At 40.7% G+C, this 23534-nt stretch overlaps 1 protein-coding gene across 1 annotated transcript; it reads left to right on the plus strand.

The window, feature by feature from the left end:
- Window positions 1–3731: 3731 nt before the first annotated feature.
- LOC308133203 (trypsinogen-like protein 3) lies at window positions 3732–6565 on the plus strand (the record flags this gene model as incomplete). The annotated part of the gene is made up of 5 exons (XM_080500504.1): window positions 3732–3768; window positions 3854–3989; window positions 4664–4917; window positions 6089–6222; window positions 6371–6565. 5 exons carry the CDS (start codon window positions 3732–3734, stop codon window positions 6563–6565), a joined length of 756 nt encoding a protein of 251 aa, XP_080356630.1.
- Window positions 6566–23534: the final 16969 nt, after the last annotated feature.

A 23534-nucleotide genomic window follows, 5' to 3' on the forward strand; every position in this document is an offset into this window, starting at 1 on the left:
AAAGAAACTTGACAATGACCTCAGCATCCTGACAGTGTACAAACTTTCAACCTCCACGTGAAAGGGCCCAAACATCATTTGGCACTCTGAACCTGGCTGTATCGCACCAAACCCAAGCTTCAAAAACCTCAAAACAGCATCTTCACAAGTAATGGACACGCTGCTCTTTGTGGCACTTTCTTGGGCCACTGCACTGGTGGTAAATGATGATAACCACGCCATCGGGGACTGTAATCCTTTGAAAAGACAACTAACAGCTTGCACACAGCACCTGGAGAGAAGAAGAAAAAAGTGGCAAGTGCACGAAAAAAAACAGAAGATCTTGTCACATATCAACACATTCCTTCATGTGAAGCCACCGGATTAAAAAAACACAAACAAACATATATATATATTGAAAATGAAACTTTAGCCATCTGTGGTTTTGTTTCAAGTAAAACTTTAGTGTTCATACATATCCTGAAATAAAGTATTTATACTAATAAAAGAACAACAAACTACTGGTGACTGTGCTAATTTCTATTTACACAGTGGCGAAGCGTTGGACATAATCAACTGTGCACATTTCCCTGTTTGCCTGTGTGAATCTGCAGTGAGACTTTCATCAGGCGAGGCGGCGCCACAACACACGCTTCTCTAGCAATTAATGATGGATGAAAAAGCACAACATGTAGAATGTGAGTGGAGTGAAAGCCCAGTGAGATGAATGAACAACAAAGACGGTAAACATTGCTTTATGGATTCTGACAAACAAGTGAAGTGAGAACGCGGTGACTTTATTAATTAATGCATAAATCTACAACTTGTGCCCTTTTCTGAAGCCACAAGTAACAGAACAGAGACATTTCCTTTCAAGTATCACTGCAGGCAGTTATTATTAAACTCATATATATTTAGCAGCAGAGATCCACAGGATACAGTGCATATTTGTCTGATTTGAAGGATGAAAGTTTTTTTTAATATTGCTGCTGTTCTTTTATCGTCACTTTGATTAAACAGACAAACGGTCTTTTGATGCAGTGTCGGCTGCAGGGTTCTGTGTTTGCAGAGCGGTTCAATTTACATATTTGTACAAATTGGATAAGTCTGAGGAGAAATGCAGTGTATACTCAGAATCAGACTTTGTTTTCTCTCAACGAAAAACAAGTAATCAGATTATTCTTTGACACTAACTGCATTTGATCTACTGGCGTCTGCAAATGCTGCAATACAGAAGAGCAATTATAATTACAAAGCAAGAGAAAAAGTCCTTTCTCTTGTGCTCCACAACAGTTTTGCAAATATGTTCTGACTAATCCATGTTTAATCTCATTGATTTCTGTGCATCTAAACAATTCCGGTTCTGCTCTCGCAAAGAATTGACTTTTCAAAGCGAGCAGAGGCCGAATGGCTGCAATGCTGAGAAGCAGGAATCACCACCTCCTTCTGGTGTGCAAAGACTGTCGTCTTCCAAAACGATTCATCACATTGTTCGTCTGCTCGTTTGTTTCTGAGGAAATTTGTCAAGTCAAATGTACCAAAGTTGCTCTCAGCTCAACTTGAACACTCAAAACCCCCCACAACATTGATCTTTTTACCCAAATTAAAGGCAGATATTTACAGGGTTCACCTTCCCTGGCTCACTGATAAGCTCATGAAAGGTGTGAAAAAAAAAGAAGGCAAAAATACTCCTGATCAATTTCTTTAAATGACATTCAAATCAACAAGTTTCAACAAGAAATACTAGAAAATACACAGTTCCACCAATTTCATGAGTAGTAAAACTCCTGTATATTTCATATTCATTACACATAAACTGAAATATGTTTTTGTTCTATTCTTCATAGTTTTAGCTTTTAATTCATTCATTCTATTCTACTTCATCCAGCTTTGGCTGCTGGGTCACTGGAGCCCAACGGCAAGTAAATCCTGCACATGCTAATCACGAGGCACAAACACACACCGTCACACACATTCACACATTCGTGCCATTTAAAAACACTAAGGAGAGGAAACCAGAGGACCCACAAAAAAACGCCAACAACAAAAACAAAATAAAACGTGCACACACACGTGGGAACATGTAGACCAGAAAGTGTGAGTGAATATTCAGCACGATACCTATTGTGTGACCTCTGAACACATTTTGTTTTTATATGTGATCTTCAAAGTGCTTAAAAACTGCAGCAAGATGTCCTGCCATGACAAACAGGGGATATTTGCACACATCAACAAGGGGAAAAAAAAATCTATTGCCACAAATATACTATTCACGCAGGATTAGTATTACCGAGGGATCTCTGGTAGTTTGTGAATTACCCCTTCCATTACATAACAATGTCTTTATATCAAACACCCCCCTAAATAAACCCAGTAAAGGCATTAGTTTCTCAGTCGTGACCCAATATATTGAGTGAGGTTGGCCTTTAACGTTTCATAACAGGAATCAATGGGGGTGACGTGTCCAACACACTCTAGACTCAGGACAATTTTATTGGACTCTGGACTATTGATGCATGTGGCATCAACCGTGTTTTGAAAAAAGAAAACAGAAGTTTTAGGACAGGGCGAGGAGTAAGAGAGCATTACTTATTGAAAACATCCTAATCAATGGGAAATGATTGATTGCAGTTTTTCAACAACAAGGTCTCATAGTGTTTTGTGGGAAATTGCTTGCAAACAAGCAACAGAAGCGAGATTTCAATTCTGGAATGAGATGAGTTTTTTTTATAGGACATCTCAGTCGACACAAGGCCTGGATGAATGGGAGCTGCACAATGGTTTAGTGGTGAGCCCTTTCACGTCATAATGTGGGTTCATGACTGGGATTGGCCTTTTTGTGTGGTTTAAATATTCGCCCTGTACACCTCTAGTGGACCTCAATTATCTGTACCTGGAGGAAACCCACAAAAACAGGAGGAACATGCAAACTCCACACAAGAAGACCCCAAAGCAGAGACTCAAATCAGGAAAATATACCACTGTATGGAGACTTATGATGCACTAAACTAAGATTTAGCCATTTGTTTCACAGCCGGAGGAAAGTCATTTCTACTTTAGTCTAAAAACAACAGAGCTCATGAAAAGTTAACCAGTTTTGTTCTATCTAACCATCCTTTTTGATTTGACAAGAATCTACCTTTCTGAGAACTCGAGAGGAAAAGAAAATGATTAACAAAAGACTGGTTTGTCAAAAGGCTATCCAGAATTTTACTGCTTCATAGTAAACCATTAACTCCACCAACAGAAGCGGGAATCGTGTCGCCAATCTTATCTTTTCAATTATTACTTCTGGTAGTGCTACAACAGTCTGGTGCATTAATGTTAAAAAATGGCTTTATTATAACAAAACTAAAACAATCTCTGTGCTGAGTGACTTTGCGTTTAGTTTGCGAAAAAGGTGAATTAACCAAAAAAAGAGCAGCTGTAACCAAAAAGGAATATATCAGTGACAGGCCGGAATGTCCCTGCCCTTGAGGGAGGAACAGACCTTTACAGGAAACAAGGTGACTCATTTTGAATGAACATGCTATTAATCAAAGGTGTTGAAAAAGCCTCTGATAAGTTTATCACAAAGGATATTTATGAGCCGGTAAGGATGCTGAGAATTACTAAACTACTTTGTTCCTCCCACTGATCTAAAAAAAAAAAAAAAAAAAAGCCTTGGAGATACAGTATAAAGAGGAAAGACTGATCAAGGTGTGTATGCATTACTAGAAGTACAGAAGAGTACTTCAAAAACGAGACGCAGAATGAAGCTTCTCCTGGCAGTTTTGTTGGGGCTTGCAGGTAAATGTTCACTGTGTTCTGTTTGAAATAAAAGCAGTGAACACAAGAGCAGCTGATGAGAGCGTTTTCTTTGACCGGGTTGCAGGAGCAGCCCCACTGGAGGACAGCAAAGAGTGCACACCTCACTCCAGACCATGGCAGGTCTCCCTGGACACACCGTCCTGCAGTGGAGCTCTTATTGACAAATGGTGGATAGTAACTTCCTTTGAATGTGCACCGAGGTAAGTATTAATACATTGCTGTGATGGAAACTCGCCGAGAGGGATTCTTCATCCCTGTGTTTATGTCTGTCTTTTTGTGCGTTAACAAATGACTGTCCCACATGTCAGCAACTTGACTTAACAGTAACATGCCTTGTTAGACTCCAAATACATGCCATTTAAGTATCTTTTTCGCCCTTAATTTAAGCGCTGCTCCATTTTTCAGTTTGACCTCCTGTTTTCAGCTGCTCTCGTGTCTTGTTTAATTTTCCTGCAGTGATTAAAAACTAGAAAGCGTTGAAATTTTTTTATTGTGAAAAGTGATTCATGAGTAGGTCAAACACTCTTGTCAGCTATTTTCCAACCACTTTATACTTTGTGACACCGCAAGCCTGTGTGAAACACTTGCATTGATAATATGAACAGGAGGCCTAATCTGTCCGTGTCGAGTGAGTCAACCACTCTTTGTGTTCAGCTTTGTCATTGTGCTGCTCTTCAGTGTCACAAGGACTCAATATTATTGACAGGACCAATGCGAATCCCAGTTGGGTTCCTATTTAATTAAAACTCATTCATCAACCTGCTGTTCATGTCTGATTATGGCTAATTACTACTCGGTCATGGGCCTGTTCCTGCCGGAGGCATGAGAGGTTTGAATATTTTTTTTTCTAAATGGATGTGGCTCTCGTTTGCAGACCCTACAGCACCGTTGCATCTCTCGGGGAACACGACATAAATGGCGAGGAGGGCACGGAGCAGCACATACTTGTTGCTGATGTAATTCGTCACAGCCCGTACCGCTCACCCTTGCACAGCCTCACTCTGGTTCGTTTGGCTCAACCGGCCCGCTTCACTCGTCACGTGCAGCCCATCCCTCTGCCCAGCCGCTGCCCGAAGCCGGGGGAGACCTGCTCCGTCAGCGGCTGGGGCTCCACCGTCCCGTATCAATGTGAGTCGATTTTGTGCCTCGATTTGCCACAGATGTAAAGTTTAGAAAACAGAATCCGTGTAGGGCAGACTTCCTCCATCCAATTTCTCCTGCAAGAGACACTTTAAATATTTTACTTATTTACTTCCATGCAGCTTGCACTAATCCTACATCCTTACATTTGTACTTCAGTAAAGGTTCTTGGTTGTACTGTGTGCTCTCTATGTACTTCTATTTTTTTGTGCATCTGTGCCTCAGTTTTTAGAGCGGCTATTTTCCAACCACATGGTTGGTTGCTTGATCCTCACCTCGGGGATTACCTCTACATCTGGGGATTACTTTTATTCTCTTGAGGGCAAAATTAGGGACAAATCAACATACAATGCAAGTCTTTGGACAGAGGAAGGAAGCTGGAGTACCTCTGGATGCCCCGACAGAACATGCACATTTTAAAATCAATCATCTCCTAGTTATTAATCAACTCATGCAAAACTATACTATATTTGAAATGAGAAATGAGAATGATGCGCATTTCACATGATATGTGAATAAAGTATGTTTTCCAAATATTTGAAAACTACTTTTGCATAGAATGAGTTCCACTTATTCTTATTGTTGCTTCTTGAATGAATCCTCTAACTATTGCGGCCTTGAAACAAGTAACACTTTACAGCAGAAAGCACATGGCAAGAGTTCAGGTCGGAATGATGCACTGGTTTCTTTTCTGTTTGGACCTTGACTCACGGAAATGTTGGCAACAGAAGTGGAAATGTAGGTGAAATAAAGCTCTTCAATATTCCGGTCAGAGCAGCTCTAACAAGGCATTGAACCCTCTATTTTAATCATGGCTTTCTTTAATCAGAGGAGTTTCTAATTGCCTGCCAAAATGCCCAGTCAGTGATCAGGACTAATTAGAAGAGGTAGACCTTGAAAATTGTGTTTACTGGGGGTTTAGACCTCTAGTGCATGAAGTGACAATGCTTGAAAATGGGAAGTAATCCGCAAACCTCAGAAAAAGGAAACAAGGAAGATTTTGTCAAATAATTGGGGAAAATAAGTGGCAGACTGGCACAAATTATATGACGACAGTCCAGTGTTTGTCACGTTGAAAACTCAGAGATCTCATTATCATTTAAGTGCTTTAATTTAAAGAAGTCAGAGTGATAATCCACCTCCTTCCTTTTCCAAGCAGACGGCTATACCGGTCGCCTGCTGTGCATCACGGTGCCCATTGTTGATGATCAGACCTGCGTCAAGACTTTCCCACCGGATATCTATTGGGGCACTATGGTCTGCGCTGGTCAAGAAAACACCGACAACTGCCTGGTGAGCATAAAAACAACAGTGTCAGACATTATCACATTATCTGTGTCTCTTTCCTGTTGCCCTTCCTGCAAACTTCCATTCCAATTTACCAAAGTTGTTCGAATAAAGAAACAAGCAAAGCATCAAGCATCGTCTCTCCTCTGTGCAGACGGACAGAGGCAGCGTGATGGTTTGCGATGGGCAGTTGCAGGGTGTGCAGTGGTTTGGATACGGCTGCCAAAATCCAGCTCACCCCACCGTCTACAGCAAGCTGTGTGAGTACAATGACTGGATTCAGAGCATGATGGACAGCTACAGCCCGACTCTGCCAACGATGAGGACCGCCAACGCACCCAGATCCTGAGATCTCTGCTTTGAAGGATCACAGGCATGAATGAAAGTTCAGAGGTCACCTTTCCAGAAAAAAAGACGGAGGTTGTTTTTAAGCTTCATTGTCAGAATAACGTGCATGAACTATAGATGTTCTGATTGTTATAGAAATATGAACACTCTCAACGCTCGCAATCACATCATATTGTCTGCCCAAGCTGCCAATACCTGTGTTCATGCTGAAAGATGTAAACACAACCACAATGAATGATCATTATATTTCTGTTGACGAACTTCCTGTGGTCTGAGTTTTTATTTTCCTCTTGAAGACTTGAATACAGGCCCGATGAAGTTTTCATTCAACTTGTGGTCGTCATAATACATACATACATACATACATACATACATACATACATACATACATACATACATACATACATACATACATACATACATACATACATACATACATGCATACAAAGTAGCTGAATGTTTTATCTTGTATCGGTGAGTCAAGCTGGTTGTTCTGAACAGTGACAAATGAGCGCAATATCTGAAATGACAAATTACATGTTGGATCAATGTATTTTCAAGTCAAATGGCTCCCAGTGTGTATGAGAGAGATTGGCCGTCATGAAAATTACAGGGAGAATTCGTACCCAGTTATGAAGTAGCCCGCAGCACAAATGGTACATTTATTTATCTATTTATTTTTTACTTCGTTGAAGCCCAAATGATTCATGTTTTCATTTACTTTTCCATCCGTTCCATTTGAGGCCAAAGGAAGAAGTCAATTTCATAGAGAATATAATGAAATGAAAGTAAAAATAACAACTCATAAAATGTTTGCAGCACAAACATAAGGCAGATAAGAACGACTGGAGGGTTCTTTCTGGTAATGTATGCACACTGTTATTTTGGATATGACGGTACAATGGCACATTTCCTTGTTGCTATTGCTCTTTTCTTGCATATTTATATTGCTACAGCTTCATTGTACTCTAATTCGTTCGGAGTTTCTCCTTTTTGGTAATGGAGCTTTTTTAATTTCAGCCTCAGGGTTCATTAATGCTTACTCTGCTCTAATTAACGAAATGGCTGCATTATTGAATCATATTAAGTTACTATGTATGTGACATTGAGTGCAAGTTCCTATAATGATTTTATATAACTTATATCCTAAATGTCAGTGACAACACGCTGACCTTCATGCTCACTTTATTTTGTACGACTTCTTATTATATTTCCCGTGAAATTGAATTTAGTTAAGGCTTCCTGGAATTTTGTATCATATCATGCAAATTTTTATAGATGATGCAGTGACAAGAAGAAGCACTAGATGGAGGTAAAGCACAGAGAGAGAGTGAGAGAGAGAGAGCGGGAGAGAGAGAGAGAAGGAGAGAGAGAGAGAGAGAGGGAGGGAGGGAGAGAGAGAGAGGGAGAGAGAGAACAGGTGACATCAGTCTCACATTCTTGACAAGTTTTTAGTCTGAACTCTGATCTCAGATCTGAGCTTGTGCTCCGACTGAGATTTTTGCGAAAAGGTGCCACAGCAATAAACACACGGATGTAATCCAACATCACCGAGACACTACAAAGGGAGAGGGAAACACATGGTGGAGTTAGAGGCACGCGGCCTGGAGTACAGACAATAAAGCAAACACACAGATGCACACACATGCTTACATGAGAACTGACTGACAGCTGTGTCCATAATCACCCAGGCAGTTGGGCACAAGGTCCACTCCACCATCTGCTCCCACAGCATTTGTCTCCTCTTCCTCGCTCCCCCTTGCCTCTCTCTTTTTCTCTCACCTCAGCAGGAAACAGAAGATAAACTTGGGGGGACAGATCTTGGTAGCTGGGATGTCACTTTAAAAGCAGTGTGGTATTAATTGGATTGGTTATTTGAAGTGGCTGTTTCTGTTTGTTTCTTCATTTTTCCTCTCTTCAGTGATTAGAGCCAGTATTCTGATTTGACTGAATCCAGTTAAATGGAATAGCCACTATGGCTGTAATTGCAGTAAATGGGACATTTTGTGAAAGACACACTGGACATTTAACTTATTCCCAAAACAATAAAACTGGAATCCTTGGGATTTTCTCTCTGAATGTTTTCTTGGTCTTTTTATGTATCAAATCCCAAATGGACTGCAATCTATAGTCTACCTCTTCTCAAATAGAGTATAGTTTCTGGTTTACCAATCTGCTGTGGGGATCAAAAGCGATGTAATTATGGCCACCTGAACCCTAAGGTAAGTGAACTTGGATTATCTGATCGGCTTCTGCAAAGACCTCGACCTTTCTTCTTGCTCTCGAGTTGAAATTCGACCATCCATTTTCCCTTCACATAGATTCAGCAAGCATTAGTCACGAAATAGGACTTAAATAAACTAATAATAAGTATTCTACTCTGTAGTTTACCTTTCTTCTATCATGCGACCAAGATGAGGAATTCAATATCAATGTTGGGGGGTATAATGAATTGAAGGTGTGTGTGTGTGTGTGTGTGTGTGTGTGTGTGTGTGTGTGTGTGTGTGTGTGTGTGTGTGTGTGTGTGTGTGTGTGTGTGTGTGTGTGTGTGTGTGTGTGTGTGTGTGTGTGTGTGTGTGTGTGGGTTACCAACGTAAACCAACGACAAAGTGCCAGTGATCTACTGTTACTTGATATAGCAAGAAGGAGATGCAGTATATAAGATTCTGGATAAGATCCAGGAGAATCCTTTAAGATCTTACTATCTATTATTCAATCAGGTATTTAGCGGGACTGACATTTTACAATGTGAGGATCTACTCAACTGCTACCAACAAAGCCCTGTTGATGACTCGTTGACAATGAGAAAACTAATATTCTGCTGTTGAGCAGAGCAAATGTTTACCATTACTGTCAATTAGATGTGACTCTAATGGGAATCTCGTAGTTCTGCAGGTAGTGGCTCATAAACTTTAGTACAGCCAGTGATACTGGCCCAGTGAGAGAGATGGATTAAAAGCTAATGGATCCATCCAAAAAAGACTGTTCACTCTGCTGGGAAGAGGAATGTTTGTACTGAAATCCATGGCAGTTCATTAAATAGATCAATGACTTTCAAACTAAAACTATCCACATAGTGTCATACTAAAAAAGGGAGAACCCCCTGCATTGCTTGTGGAGCCAGCTTGCTCAATCCAGTCACTAAAACAACTATAAAGTTCAAAAACAGTGTTTTATATATCACACTGAACTTTTTCAGCTGATCAGAACAATTAAGAATCCCAATCTCATAGCCAAGCCTAAAACCAACACCCTCAGTCATTTACATACATTTTGTCTCTTTCTAATGCCTGGAAAGGAAGTTTTACTCTCAACCACTTGCAAAAGTAACACGAACCTAATAATTTATTTGGATGAAGTTGGGGTTAAGAACGTTGACTCACAGTACAATGGTTCCTGGTTTGGTCGGTGGAGCCTTACTGTGTGAAGTTTTCATGTCCTGGGTACTTCAGCTCTGAGGCAAGTATTAACTTTAAATTGGTAGCTGTGAGGTGTGAGTGCATAAGGAATTGTCCGTCAAAAAGTGCTAATCCTGTGATGAATAGTCTAGGGCAGCCAGTGTAAAAATAAACAATTTTCAGTAAGAACTGAGGTCATATTGCAATATTGAACTAAACAGCACTGATCACAGTTAAAAGGATGGTGTCAAAGTTCATAGGGAGGACTGATTCTAAATAGTTTTGTGTAATGCAGTAGACCATTTTAATAGCAGAACTGGGAAACTGCCAATTGCGTTTGTATGTTATATAAGAATATGTGTCTGCCAGCGCTTCACTATAATATTTTGGTGGATCGGAGCTCGGAGAGAAGGCCTTTCTTATCTAGCAGGACTACAAAGAATAAAAATGAGCAACTACTGGTTTGGGATGCACCTTACCAGCCGTGTTGTGATTTGCTCCAGTGCATCACAACCTTGACTTGGAAAACATTGGTGTAGAAGATGGATGGATGGAACAAATTACTTTGTGACTAAAGTCAAATGTGTCGTCTTGTGTCAGAGGGACACTCAAAGACTTGTTGTTGCTGCAGAAGTTAGAAGCCCACTCCTAAACTTTCAGTCATGATTTACTTGGCAAACACAATCAGTAGTTGCACATATTGAATGAAAGTCTTTCCTCTGACAAACTGTGGGATTCTGTCTCGCTGCTCGGTTAACTATCTTTATTAATGGTTAGCCATTGCTCCTTTCCTTCCTATTACACTCCCCGCAAACAACATACTATAAATTATTTCCCAATTTTAAAAGGTCCTCCCTTCCTCCTCCTCTTCGCTCTTCTGGCTTTCATAACTCAGGCATGCAGGTCTGGCCCACATTGAAAACAAATAGCATCCTCAATTGCCCAAACACCACGGCATGAGCTGATTAATGAGGGAATTAAAATGAATGACGATCCATATGGGGAAATCTTTTCTCTTGGGGTGTGACAGAGCTTATCAGTGGTGGGTACAATATCTGTAGAGTAAATGCGAGGCGTCTCCCTCCCTTCTCCCATCTCCCTCCATCGCTCCGTTTCTCTGGCAAACTGTCACCATCAGTCATCGCCAGCTTACATTCCCAGCATTCCCCTGTGGCACCTGGCTCATGAGAGGAGAAAAGTGACGAACACGCATTGAAACACACATTCAGAAAGTGAGAGAAAGTGCACACAGTGCACACAAACTTTTAACACATGCATCCTTCCGTCATATATTTTTCCTTTCGAACAACTGGCAGGTCTTCACAGAGATGTTAATGAATAGAGTAAGCCGGCTTACATTAGCAGAAATCTATGCGCACGGATGTGTGTGTGTGTGTGTGCTTTTCCGTGCACTTGGCTAATGGCTCATTGAGAATAGCACAGGCCAAGTCAATCACACCGGATTTCTCCCTGTCGCCCCATTGAGACCAGCAGCTCATCAGGGGAGATAATTAGTCTGAAGAGCTGTAATGATACAAGCCTAATAGCAACAAGAGCACTCTGAGAGGCAGCCGTGTGTGCGTGTGTGTGTGTGTGTGTGTGTGTGTGTGTGTGTGTGTGTGTGTGTGTGTGTGTGTGTGTGTGTGTGTGTGTGCGTGTGTGTGTGTGTGTGTGTGCGTGCGTGTACATGTATGTGTGGGATACAGCGGGAGCAGAGGTGTGGGATGTGTCTCATAGAGGGGCTGAATAAGCAAACAGGCGATTAAAATCATGTTTTGCTAATGCATGTATTTTTATGATTGTGTGTGGATGGTGACCATATGGAGACTGAGAGGAAAAATAAATGTTGTGGCTATTATTCTCCAGCCCACGTATACAGATACACAACCTTGCTCTCTGAGTTTTTTCTCCTTCCCCCGCCATTGTTGTCAGACTTAGTGTGTTTCTGCTCCTGCCTTCTGCTTCACACAACTCACACACAAAACTGCTGAGATGGTGTGTACCGGTATGTCTTGTGAGTGTGTTTGTGTGTAATTGACAGGCAGAAAGATATAGTGGTGGGGGAGGCATTATGCATTCATATTGGAAATTGCTGTGAATTTAAATGAGCGTGTGCACTTTAGTAGCCACAAGGAGTTTAGTAAATGCTGTTACAAAATGCATTTCAGTGGTAAGAGTGGATATTTACAAGTTTGGTCTCGATAATGGGGACGATAAACAGCTGTGTGTGTGTGTGTGTGTGTGTGTGTGTGTGTGTGTGTGTGTGTGTGTGTGTGTGTGTGTGTGTGTGTGTGTGTGTGTGTGTGTGTGTGTGTGTGTGTGTGTGTGTGTGTGTGTGTGTGTGTGTGCGCGCGCGCTCACACACTTTAATTAATGGATATTTCATTTCAATAATTTAAAAGAAGAAATTGACTGGTTTTATTTATATTAATACAAATCAGCAAGCTGCATTAACATCTAATTCAGATTTACTATGTTTATTGTCAGTATTTAAAGAATAAAACTCCACAACAAAGATCCTATTTAGAGACCAAAACCTCACACGAATCCACTCGACTGTTCCTCAAAAATATCCCTGTTTCCATAGAAAGACTTACCAATCTCACCTTTGTGTCTTGATCTCAGAAAAGCAATAAGCCAGTGCCAAAACTTCCCAAAATAATCAAATTTGACTTGTGGGGAGAACTGAATTCTTTTATGATGACAGGACCTGACCAGTCATTCAGCCAATGCTACTGATAGGATTCCTCGTGATTTCCAATACTAAAGTGTTTCAGTCTCATAAAGCAGCAAGCAACAAAGAAAGGAAAAAGAAACAACTCTTTCCATAGAACTAAACATCTGCAGTGTTTACTTATTTAACTCACCTTGTGTTTTTTTTTCGCCCCCACAACTTATATCGTTTCATTAAAAGCATAAAGGGGATTCTTTGCATCATCAAAAAACTAAAACAAACATACTTTAGTCCAAAAAAAAAACAAAACAGATACAGGCCGAACATAAACAACAGGAGATGCTGGCATGTTTGGATGTACATGGAACAAACAGTAACGGAACTACATTGACTGATCTCAAAATGTTTGGGTGAACCAGATATGGAAGGAAGGGATCACACATATGTGTACTCTGATAATGCATTAGTATTGATGGAACTGAGGAAGATCAAACACACACACACACACACACACACTCTCTTTCTCTCTCTCTCTCTCTCTCTCTCTCGACAGATGCACATATATTTTAGTATAATGGCTTTCTCAAAAAAGAGCCACAGCTACAAAGAGGTAAACCCCAGAGGGAGTCCATTTGCTTTTCAATGCAATCATCACTCACTTCTCTAAAAACACCATAGTCTAGTGCCGTTACCATGGATACGTGCCAGTATACTCCATTTTTTTTTTAACACTGTGATTTTCCCAATATCTTTCCTTTTCTGGAAGGTCTGTTTCTCGACATTGCTTCGTACCAGAACACGTTGTTTCCCATGTGCAGGCATGTCTTTGCATCTCACTAAGTGTGCACTTCTGTTAGGAATGCAGTAAGAAAGCTTTACCTGGGGGCACACTTTTACATCAGGGAGATGGAGAAATAACATCGACTGATCCCACACCAACAAATGCAAAGTTTCTCGCAGCAGCTGCTCCACACTTTCATCGTGTAATTTAAAATGCATACGTTGCTTCTTTCACTCTCCCACATACACAAGTGAAAGAGAGATGTCCCAGCGCTAACGCCCGGTAAGCCTGACAAACTCCCCTGAGCTAAGCTGGGACTCATCCGTCACACGGTGGAGGGAGGTCGACTCGTATATCACTGAAAACCCGGAAAGTCCCCACCTGCAGAAGAAAAAAAAAAAACCTCATCCACAAAAGACGAGAAATGCCACAATGTTACTTCTGTCACTCCTGAGAGTGAACTTGTTGGGCAAACACGGTTGGCTGATCATAGTTTATTTTTATGTCTGCTGTCCAGCTGTAACCAAATATTACATCTTCACGCTCGAGAAACATTCATATCAAATCAGAGGACCTGGGCGAGAGTTTTTACAAGCAGTTCTTGTCCAAAACAAAAACACAAGCTCACACAAGCGCAGCCAGTCAACTATTACACCGAATCTCTTCCATGATCCAATGAGCAGTTCAGTCAAACAAAACCTGAAAACATATCTATCTTTGTAAGACAGATAAAGGCCACCAAAGACTGAAAAGTTAAAAAGTACACACATTAGTTTTTTTTCAGATATCATGTCAAAATGCAATTTTAGTTTTTGGGTTTTGTGATCAAATTCAGCAGAAGGGAGGAAGAGAGTGCGCCCAATGGTGAATACTGGTTAATAATTTACAGACACACACATTATTATATACATTTGCAAAAGCTGCAAAAGATCCAACAAAAACTTTGAAACAGCGGTTTCCCCAACAGTTAAATCAAAACACTAGACTTTTGTCTCACTCTTAAAATATGGTTTAAGTTGATGTGATTAATAGGGATCCAGTATTTGGCGTCTTTTCCCACTGTGAATGGTGAATGAATGCAAGCAAAAGAATTTAAAAAAGAAAAAAGAAAAGAAATGAATTATGAAGTAAGTTTGACTCGGGATGTAACATAAACAGGTGATATTATTCACAGGAGTACTTTATCACATGCAAAATGTAGATATAAATTGGACACATGTAGTGGACTGGGATGGATTTTTTTAAAAGCACATAAACAGCTGTCTTCAATGAAATTTTTTATATGGCACGAAACACGGCTTTGCAGCAAAGGTTTTGGACTTGTAAAGACCGAATTTCCCCAAAGCAAAAATAAACAACACAATCCCGATCGTAAAGAGGGTGTAGATCATATCAAAAGGCTGCAACGTGTTTGGGCAAGAGAGCGGGAAGAACCAAACCTTATTTAGATCTATAAAGGTAGTGTCGGGATTAAGGTGACATTTAGAGAAGCTTGGTTACATCTGAAATTAACATAAATCATTTGATTAATTGTCTCTAGAAGAACGACAATGTATGTGTGTGTGTGTGTGTGTGTGTGTGTGTGTGTGTGTGTGTGTGTGTGTGTGTGTGTGTGTGTGTGTGTGTGTGTGTGTGTGTGTGTGTGTGTGTGTGTGCGTGCGTGCGTGCGTGCGTGTGTGTGTGTGTATGACTGGACAAACATCCTGTGACCTCCATATGACCTCAGCCATGTTCTTGCTGTGTAGCATATCAGCTAACCTTTGAAATATAATAAGTAACCCTCAACGTGACCCTTGGAGTCAAAGGTCGACTTCACAAATGCATGACTTGGTGACCATTTTAAAAGCTATTTTGCTATATGAAGCTTAAACACGTATGCACTGAGGGCTGGGGCGGAGTGGGGGTAGTGAGGGGCACACACAATTAGTGTGGAATGTTAGACCCTCTGACCCCACCCAGCAAGTGGTTCAGAAAAAGAAGCTGAGCCTTGTACAAGCTTTTCAGGTATTTACGTTATTGCAGGTTTGTACAGTGCAGAGGTCAGCCCTGTGACCTGTGGGTGATGGATGGTAGAGGATATATTGGGGCCATTTGTGTGTTGTATGAACTTAGTGTGGGTTGAGACAGACAATGTCGGGCAGTGCAAGGAGGAGAGAGCTGAACCTGAACCTGGGACTGTTTTAGAAGTAAACTGTGTCCATTAACACACACACACACACACACACACACACACACACACACACACACACACACACACACACACACACACACACACACACACACACACACACACACACACACGCACACAAGAAGAATTTGCTGAATATCTTCTACAAGTACACTCACTCTCACAACTATAATACACTTTCCATCTTGAGTGGGTGCTTCTGTGTGTGTGTGTGTGTGTGTGTGTGTGTGTGTGTGTGTGTGTGTGTGTGTGTGTGTGTGTGTGTGTGTGTGTGTGTGTGTATGTGTGTGTGTGTGTGTGTGTGTGTGTGTGTGTGTGTGTGTGTGTGTGTGTGTGTGTGTGTGTGTGTGTGTGTGTGTGTGTGTGTGTGTGTGTGCGTGTGCGTGTATGTGTCAGACCCAGTGTCTAATAAAGTAGACAGACCTCATACCCAGATAAGGATTCAGTGGAAAGAAAAGAGCAATATGCCCCACATATGTCTCTCTCTCTCTCTCTCTCACGCACACACACACACACACACACACACACACACACACACACACACACACACACACACACACACACGCACACATAGACAAAAAGACTCAAAAAAATTAAAATTTAAATAATTATCAGCAAGATATTAATTTCAGGTGTTGTTCAGAATTATGTCCAGAATGTTCAATACAAATGATGAAAACAGTTTTGTCGAAAAGTCCTTCAAATATATATTTTTCTTTTCATACAACTGGATATCTTGCATTATTTGTAATTGAGTTAATCACTTGAACAAGTATCTCTTTGTATCTGGTAATGTAGACAAGTATCTTTCGTCTTTTGCAAACAGGTGATGGGAGTTGAAGGGGAGCCTTGACACAGATAACACGCTTTCACAGCAGCTGTCAGTGAGTAAACACCAGCGTCTTTTCTGCTCCGGCACAGAGCAGCTTGATAAGACCCCTCTGGCTCTGCAGTAATCAGGGCTCTCTCATTAGAGTAAGTGGGGATCTTCTTTTTTTTTAATTTAAATTCCCACATTGAGGTAAAGAGAGGAGGGAAGGTCACATAGCTGTGTGAGTGAATGGCAGAAAGGAAGAGATTGAAAATGCAAACAAAGAGCGTAAATGAGAAAAGAGTCTTGTCCTGTTTAGGTCTGTGCACATCCGTGCCCTTGTTTTACAAAACAAACGATAAACATGAGATCCTGTTTATTCAGGAGCCGGGAGTGAATACGTGAGAGAAAAAGAAAAGGGAGACACGGTGGGATACAATAGCAAAGCTGCATTAGCAAGTCAGTGGAGCATATGATACTAATTATCAGGTGTACTCATGGGATGGCCTAAGTTGCTCTCATTGTCTCATTGTCACTGCTATTACTGTTGAAATACACAAGGGGAATTAGTGTGTGTGTGTGTGTGTGTGTGCGTGCGTGTGTGTGTGCGCGCATATGAGATGGAGTAGGTGAGTTGGATGATATACAGCAGACATTCTGCAGGGTGATGTTAATGCAGCAGGTGTTTTTCTTGGCTCTATATGTGTACTTTGCCTTGGGCAAGTGTGTGTGTGTTAGTGTGCGTATTTTACGATGTATTTTCTACAGTGAGAGGTGGGCAACAAGGTCAAGCACGAAGAATGCACAACCCTTTCATTAAGCTGCACAGCTCTGGATGCTTCCAGGTACATTACACTTTCAGTAGCTGTGATTTAGTGTACATAAGTACATATGTGTAAGTGAGGAGTGTGTAGTGTGTGTGTGTGTGTCCATGTACGGGTAATGCATTTTTAAGTGTAAATGATCACCGAAAAGCACAAGTGTGTAAGTGCGTTTTATCCTCCGGACAGCTGCTGTGTTGTAACGTTAGTCAGTGAGAGGAGCCTGTAGCATGTATAGCGGTTCTCAGAGGAGAAATACTCAACAGCTGCTCTTCAGCTCCTCGGGGTCTTTCTTCCTCTTCTTACATCAACTTTCCCTCTTATCCTCTCTCACTCACTTGCTCGCTCTTTACCCCCCCACCCCCCGGGATTTCTTTTTTCCCTCTCTGCTTTACTGTAAATCCAGCGTGATGTGTGACTACGTGCAAACACAAATGTATTGCAAGTACTTGACATAATACTGCATTCTATCAGTGTGCCGGTGAGCAAGACTTCGCCTCTCACAAGATTTTACCTTAAAGTTTATCTGCCTCTCATAATATCCGACTCTTTAGAAAAGTATGGCATGTTACAGGAGTTTCAAAAGTTTCTCTTTGGGAAAGAGTCCAAATAATCATTTAACCCTTCAAGTACTGTGACTTGTGAAGTTACAAGCTGAGTCAGAAGTCATAGACACTGTGTTTAGAAGACTTCAGTGCAAGAAGGTCATAAAACTCTGCATGGGGCACCGTGTGGGCGAAGCGCTGGAGTTGGTAAAATGCTAATTTGAGCTCACTTTTAAAAGTGGGTGGCATTGCAGGGTTTACTGACAGATAACGATAACTCTGCTCTTGAAAATCAATACTTCACTCAGGTGCAGTGGGTTATTCTGTGTGTTTTTGATGTGAGAGTTTCATGAGTCTCGGGTTGACTTCTGACTCTCTCTGTTCTATTAAAAAGTTTAAACGATGGAATTACTCCCAGCACCACAGTGGGAACTCAAGGTGAACAACGCATGTTAATAAGCTTACTTTTGAATTTGATCAGTCAGTAAGATAATTATATCGTTAAAAAATTCAGTGCCACCTATCCACAGTCTACCCCACCCTTGGCCCAACGTAACCCCCTGCAACTTAAAATGGGAATTTGGATGGAAAGATGGATAATTGCAAGTGAGGTGCCTGAAGGCAGTTATTATTGTACAAAAGTAGACAAAATAACAAATGTTAAATGGGCAAACACAGACAACAATTCAAAGGAAAATCAAAAACAAAGGAACAAAATTAAATTCAGAGCTTTCTCCCACCAGACCTCAACTGGTTGCAATCAGAGAGAAATCTGCAACCTTTTCAAGCTAAACAGTAATTTCTGCCCACCTTTCAATCATTTTAAAACAGAAATGGTCTGGAGTTGGCAATGATATTAACCATTTATTTATTGGACGTTGATTTAAGTGGTTGTGCCAGATTACTAGAACCAGTGAGAATTACAGAGATGGATGATACTTCTGCTTCATTATTTAGAGTTTTGCACTTTTTTTCCAATCATATTTGACAATATGGATTGTGCAAAACTAGTGCAAATTTGCACTTTCAGATTAATTTAAAAAGTCATATATGAAACTGCCTCTTTTGAAATAACACTGTAAATGTTGAAGAACAAATGTGCAAAAACTATATAAAACCTCTTACAGATCTTCGGAGAGATTTTTTTTTATTTAATCTTGATATTTTCAAGATGTTAAAGTGAATAATTAGATTTTTGCTGACATTAAAAAGTCACATAACTTTATATTTATAAAGTAAATGTATTCTCTATAAAGGGATAAAAAAAAACTGTTACATTTGTCACGAGATAAAGTTATCTTGTATAACAAGAAAAGTAAAATGATTCCAAGTTTTACTTAAAATTTGAAGAATAATACAGGAAATCACTGTCAGGGGCCGGGATGAAAGATTGTAGGAGGATAGCGATAGTGGATAACAACACAATGTGTATACAGTGCAAAGCAGAACTCTGTATTATGTCATTACTATTTCTATTTTAAATGCACTCATTTAGTTCCAGGAACTGTTTTTCGAAATTTCACTGTGAAAGCTGCCAATTAGATTGAGAAAGAAAGAAAAAAGTTTTAAAACAGTTGTTTAACGTTATCTCGGCTTTGGCTTATGTGGTTGGTCTTGCTGACAGGTTTTTTGTTTAAGAGTGTATGACTAAGCAAAGTGAATTGTTTTAGTTGAAAATAATTCTGACTTTGTGATCTAAATAGCTTGGCTGAAGCCTGAAATTGGCTCCAGCTTGTTGTGATGAATTTCAGTGACCTTTGACTCCTTCAAAATTGATTCACATATCAGCACACCCCATTAACGCAGGTGCACTCGTGAATCACACAAACACGCCTCTCAATTTTCCATTAGATCTCTGTTCAAACACATCAGTTCTCCATATCTGTTATTTTAAGCTTATAAGCTCGGCTGGAAATTCATTTCCCTTTGCTGCAATTGTCTGTCATTTAGTCAGACACAACACAAAATAGCCAAACCAATTAAAATGAAAACACACCCAGCTGTGCCTTAATAACCAAACATCCCACAGGTTGTCTGGTTCTCCTGAGTGAAACACACACTCACACACACTCACACACACCTAAGCTCAGGTGGTGGGAGATCGGCTGCTACCCGACTAAATAGCACGCTCACTGATACAATCAATGAAACAAATCTTGCCTGGCTGCGAGATAGATATCTGAAATACAGCAAATAAATGCGGGCCGACAGGTAGGCACTCACACACTGAGCACACAGGTATTGTCTCTTTGTCTATTGGCTCATAATCACACCCAAACCATAACCACATTCAGGCCTCGCAGGATATTAAACCTTCAGTACTGAGGGAGATAAACACATTTATCACACCCGCTTTCATCCTTTATCTCTGCTCGCCTCTTCCCAGTGCACCTTTTGCTCTCTTCCTCTACCTTTCCTCGTTTCTTTAAAGCCCATATTTATTTAAAGCCTGCAGCTAATGCAGATTTATGACAGCTTAACGGGACATCCTGTTTTGTCCGTCTTCACCAGTCATTACTTTCATTTCCTCTCGTCCTGACAGTGACTCCTCCTTCTACACCATCACCTCCTTCAGTTCCCCCTCAGTTGTGCCTTTCAATCCATTCTCAGTCTACTCTGCTTATCCTCCGCTGCCCTTTTTAAGTGTCTTGATCACTCCTCTTCCTCCTCTTCTCCCCCGGAGCAACCATTCTCCTATTAATCCACATCCATGATATTCTTGTTGCCCCACTGCTCTCTGGGTCATATGCACTGCTGATTATGCAGGATGATGGAGTACATATTATCAGCCAGGCCTGCCACCGGAGATTCCTTCAACCCGGGTCCATTTCAACAGTGTATAAACAGTTGCATAAAGGGTCGCTGAGCAGTGCGCAGCTTTCTGAGGCTGCGGCTGAGCCAAGTGCTACTGAGTCACCATCAGATCCTGGCTAAACGGACAGAAGGGGCAGACAGTGGCTGTCATCCCTCAATAGGCTGACACTAAATGGCTAAATCAGTTTAAAGCTACTGTAACTAAACCCAGTGAGGGGAGCAGGAAAGACTCCCAGCGGGTAGAGGGAAGGAGAAAAGGACACGGTGAAGAATGACAGTAATCCCCCTCATTGTTGGAGTGTTGAGCCTCTCATTCTTTGTAAAACAAAGCATGAGAAGATTTCTCTTTCACTCGTGTGCAAGCAGGAAGATACACAACTCTCCATCACACACTTAAAATCTGGCTTTACTTTGTTTATGATTACACAGCCTACATTTGCCCAACAGTGCAAAAAAAAACCTCTGTTCTCAGAGCAGGTCTTCACTTTGAAATGAAAATGCTTAAGACTTTTCTTCCTGTAAACATACAGTGCATCTATTCATCTTCTGCAAAGCTTTATCAGACTTAGGGTTGGTGGAAGTTGAAGAAAATCCCACCTGACAACGTGAAGGCCCTCAGAAGTTGCCAATTACACACACTCATAACAATTTAAAGACACTGATTAGCCTCCCAACACATGTCCTTGGACTGTGGGAAAATGACAAAGCACCCAGAGAAAACCCACCCCCATGTATAAAGGACACGCAAACTCCACACAGAAACCCTCTTACCATTACACTGCAATGCAGCTTTCAGAATATCCAGAAGCATCTACAAGCCTCAAGTTTATTTTTGCACTGTGAAGCCCTTCAGGCTGTATCCTGAGCAGTATTACATCATTACAATGACGCAGAGGTTTGCATTTCTTCCTCCTGTCTGGCCCTTCGCTTGTATGGCTGCTTTGTACTCAAAGCACATATCGATTTTACCCCCGTCACACTGATGGGAGACTTTTAATTTCCTAATGGCGCACCCGCAGTGCGGTGGGTGGGTGTGTGTCAGGATAAAAGCACCGATAGGCCCACGAACAGAGAACGTGTTGATGCATGGTGTAGGACAAACTTGCTAAGAGGTGGAACAAGGTTAGATCCCACAGTTACGTAAGCTTGAGAGAAATGAGATGTTTAATGTAAAGTCTGACCCAGCCACACTGAGTTTTAGGGTAATTACTTTCCCATGCCGACTCTTGAATAATGGCAGATTTTGATGTAGGAATGAGTATGATTATAGCTGCTATTGATAAGAATCATCCTGCAAATGGTTACTGATCTGTGCGTAAAGCTGCACAGCAATTTGCTGATGATTGATGGATTCATTTCAGCTAATTTCCCAACATAAACAGGAGCAGACAGAACGCTGCTACATGAAGTCAGCAGCCAGCTCGTCCATATTGATGCGAAACACGGGCTTCCTCGATTTGTCTGTTCTGTCACAACAAATCACCGGATCAATCAATGTGGGCAAAAAATTTACATAAAGCTGGTTATATCAAAGAGATTAAAATTTTGTGCCAGCTGGGAATCAGTTTAGATGTCATTCCTGGAAGTGCCAGGAAAAAAAAAATATACATGGATGAAATACATCCAAATCAATTTTGCTACTGATGTGTGAAGATTTCAGAAATTAAATGAGTGGCTCGTAAAGGTTTCAGCTGCCTCATCATACGGCAAAACACAGCTTCCACACAATTTCTCCATCAATCTCCATTATCTGCTTTATCAAGACCAGAGCTGTGGGGAGATTGTGGCTGATCGCAGCTAAAAGTGAGAAAAAGAAACGCATGCACACACACTGAAGTTATATTCATACATTCAAACCCACCCAGACAGAAGGAGAGCACAGAAACAGTCATACAGAAATGCCTTCCATGGCAGATTCAAACCTTTTGTGAGAAAACAAAACAATGCACTACTAATAATTTATTACATCTTGTCTTATATTTTACAATTTCTATCTCAGGAGGTCAGGTGGCTGGAGGTGACCTCAGCTGACTTGACTTTGTGCAACAGCAGGGCGGACAGACTTGAAAAAGTGGACGTTGAGTTGACGTTTATTTTTAATCTGGTTTTATTACAATTGAGGATGGACATTACTGTTGTAGTCCATTTATTTCAAATGAAATGATTTGTGTTGTCACTTGTATTGTTGTCTTCTGTCAACTAATTATGTAGAGTGATTTTTTAAGCTCTCTGTTCTGTACAAACTTGCATATGAGAAATGTAATTTGACTATTTTTTTCCATTCGTCACAATTCATTTCTTGAAGCACACATAGACGGGCCTAAGAGAAACCTTTTGTTGTGAGGTGCCCTTGGTAAGCACTATTCTATCATTTACGAATACTAAAAAACTAAACCCAAAACACATATGTGCATTTTGTTTGTTGAAAAAAAGACAGACTTCTGAGTGGGATTGATTTTTCTTTTTCATTATAAATTCTACACAGCTCCAAACAAAATAAAAAGCATCAACACACCACAGAGGTCACAGTGTACCACAAAATATACAGTATACAGTACACAGAAAGAGAGCGAGAGATAGAGGTGGAAAGCACTGAGAGAAAAAAAAAATCTAAAATAAAATTTAAAACAACAAATATCTCTGCTCTCAGCGAGTGAAAATGTGTGGGAAAAAGAAAAAACTCAGTAGTTCCAAAATTAAGAATCCCCCTTTCTAAAAAAAAAATAAAACAAAAACAACTTTTACACCACAATAGCTTTATATGAACAAGTCAAAAACAATTCTCCAGGATCATCGAGATATCCCAACCTGCGGCCACAGGTTTACTAACAGTCAGTATGTTTATGGCAAGATCAGCAGACGCTGAAAAGAAAAATGAGGCTTTTGGCTGCTAATAGTGGTTTGAGGTGACCTTTTGATTACAAAAAAATAAAAACAT

This window comes from Blennius ocellaris (genome assembly GCF_963422515.1).
Source record: "Blennius ocellaris genome assembly, chromosome: 8".
NCBI classification, from domain to species: Eukaryota; Metazoa; Chordata; class Actinopteri; order Blenniiformes; family Blenniidae; genus Blennius; species Blennius ocellaris.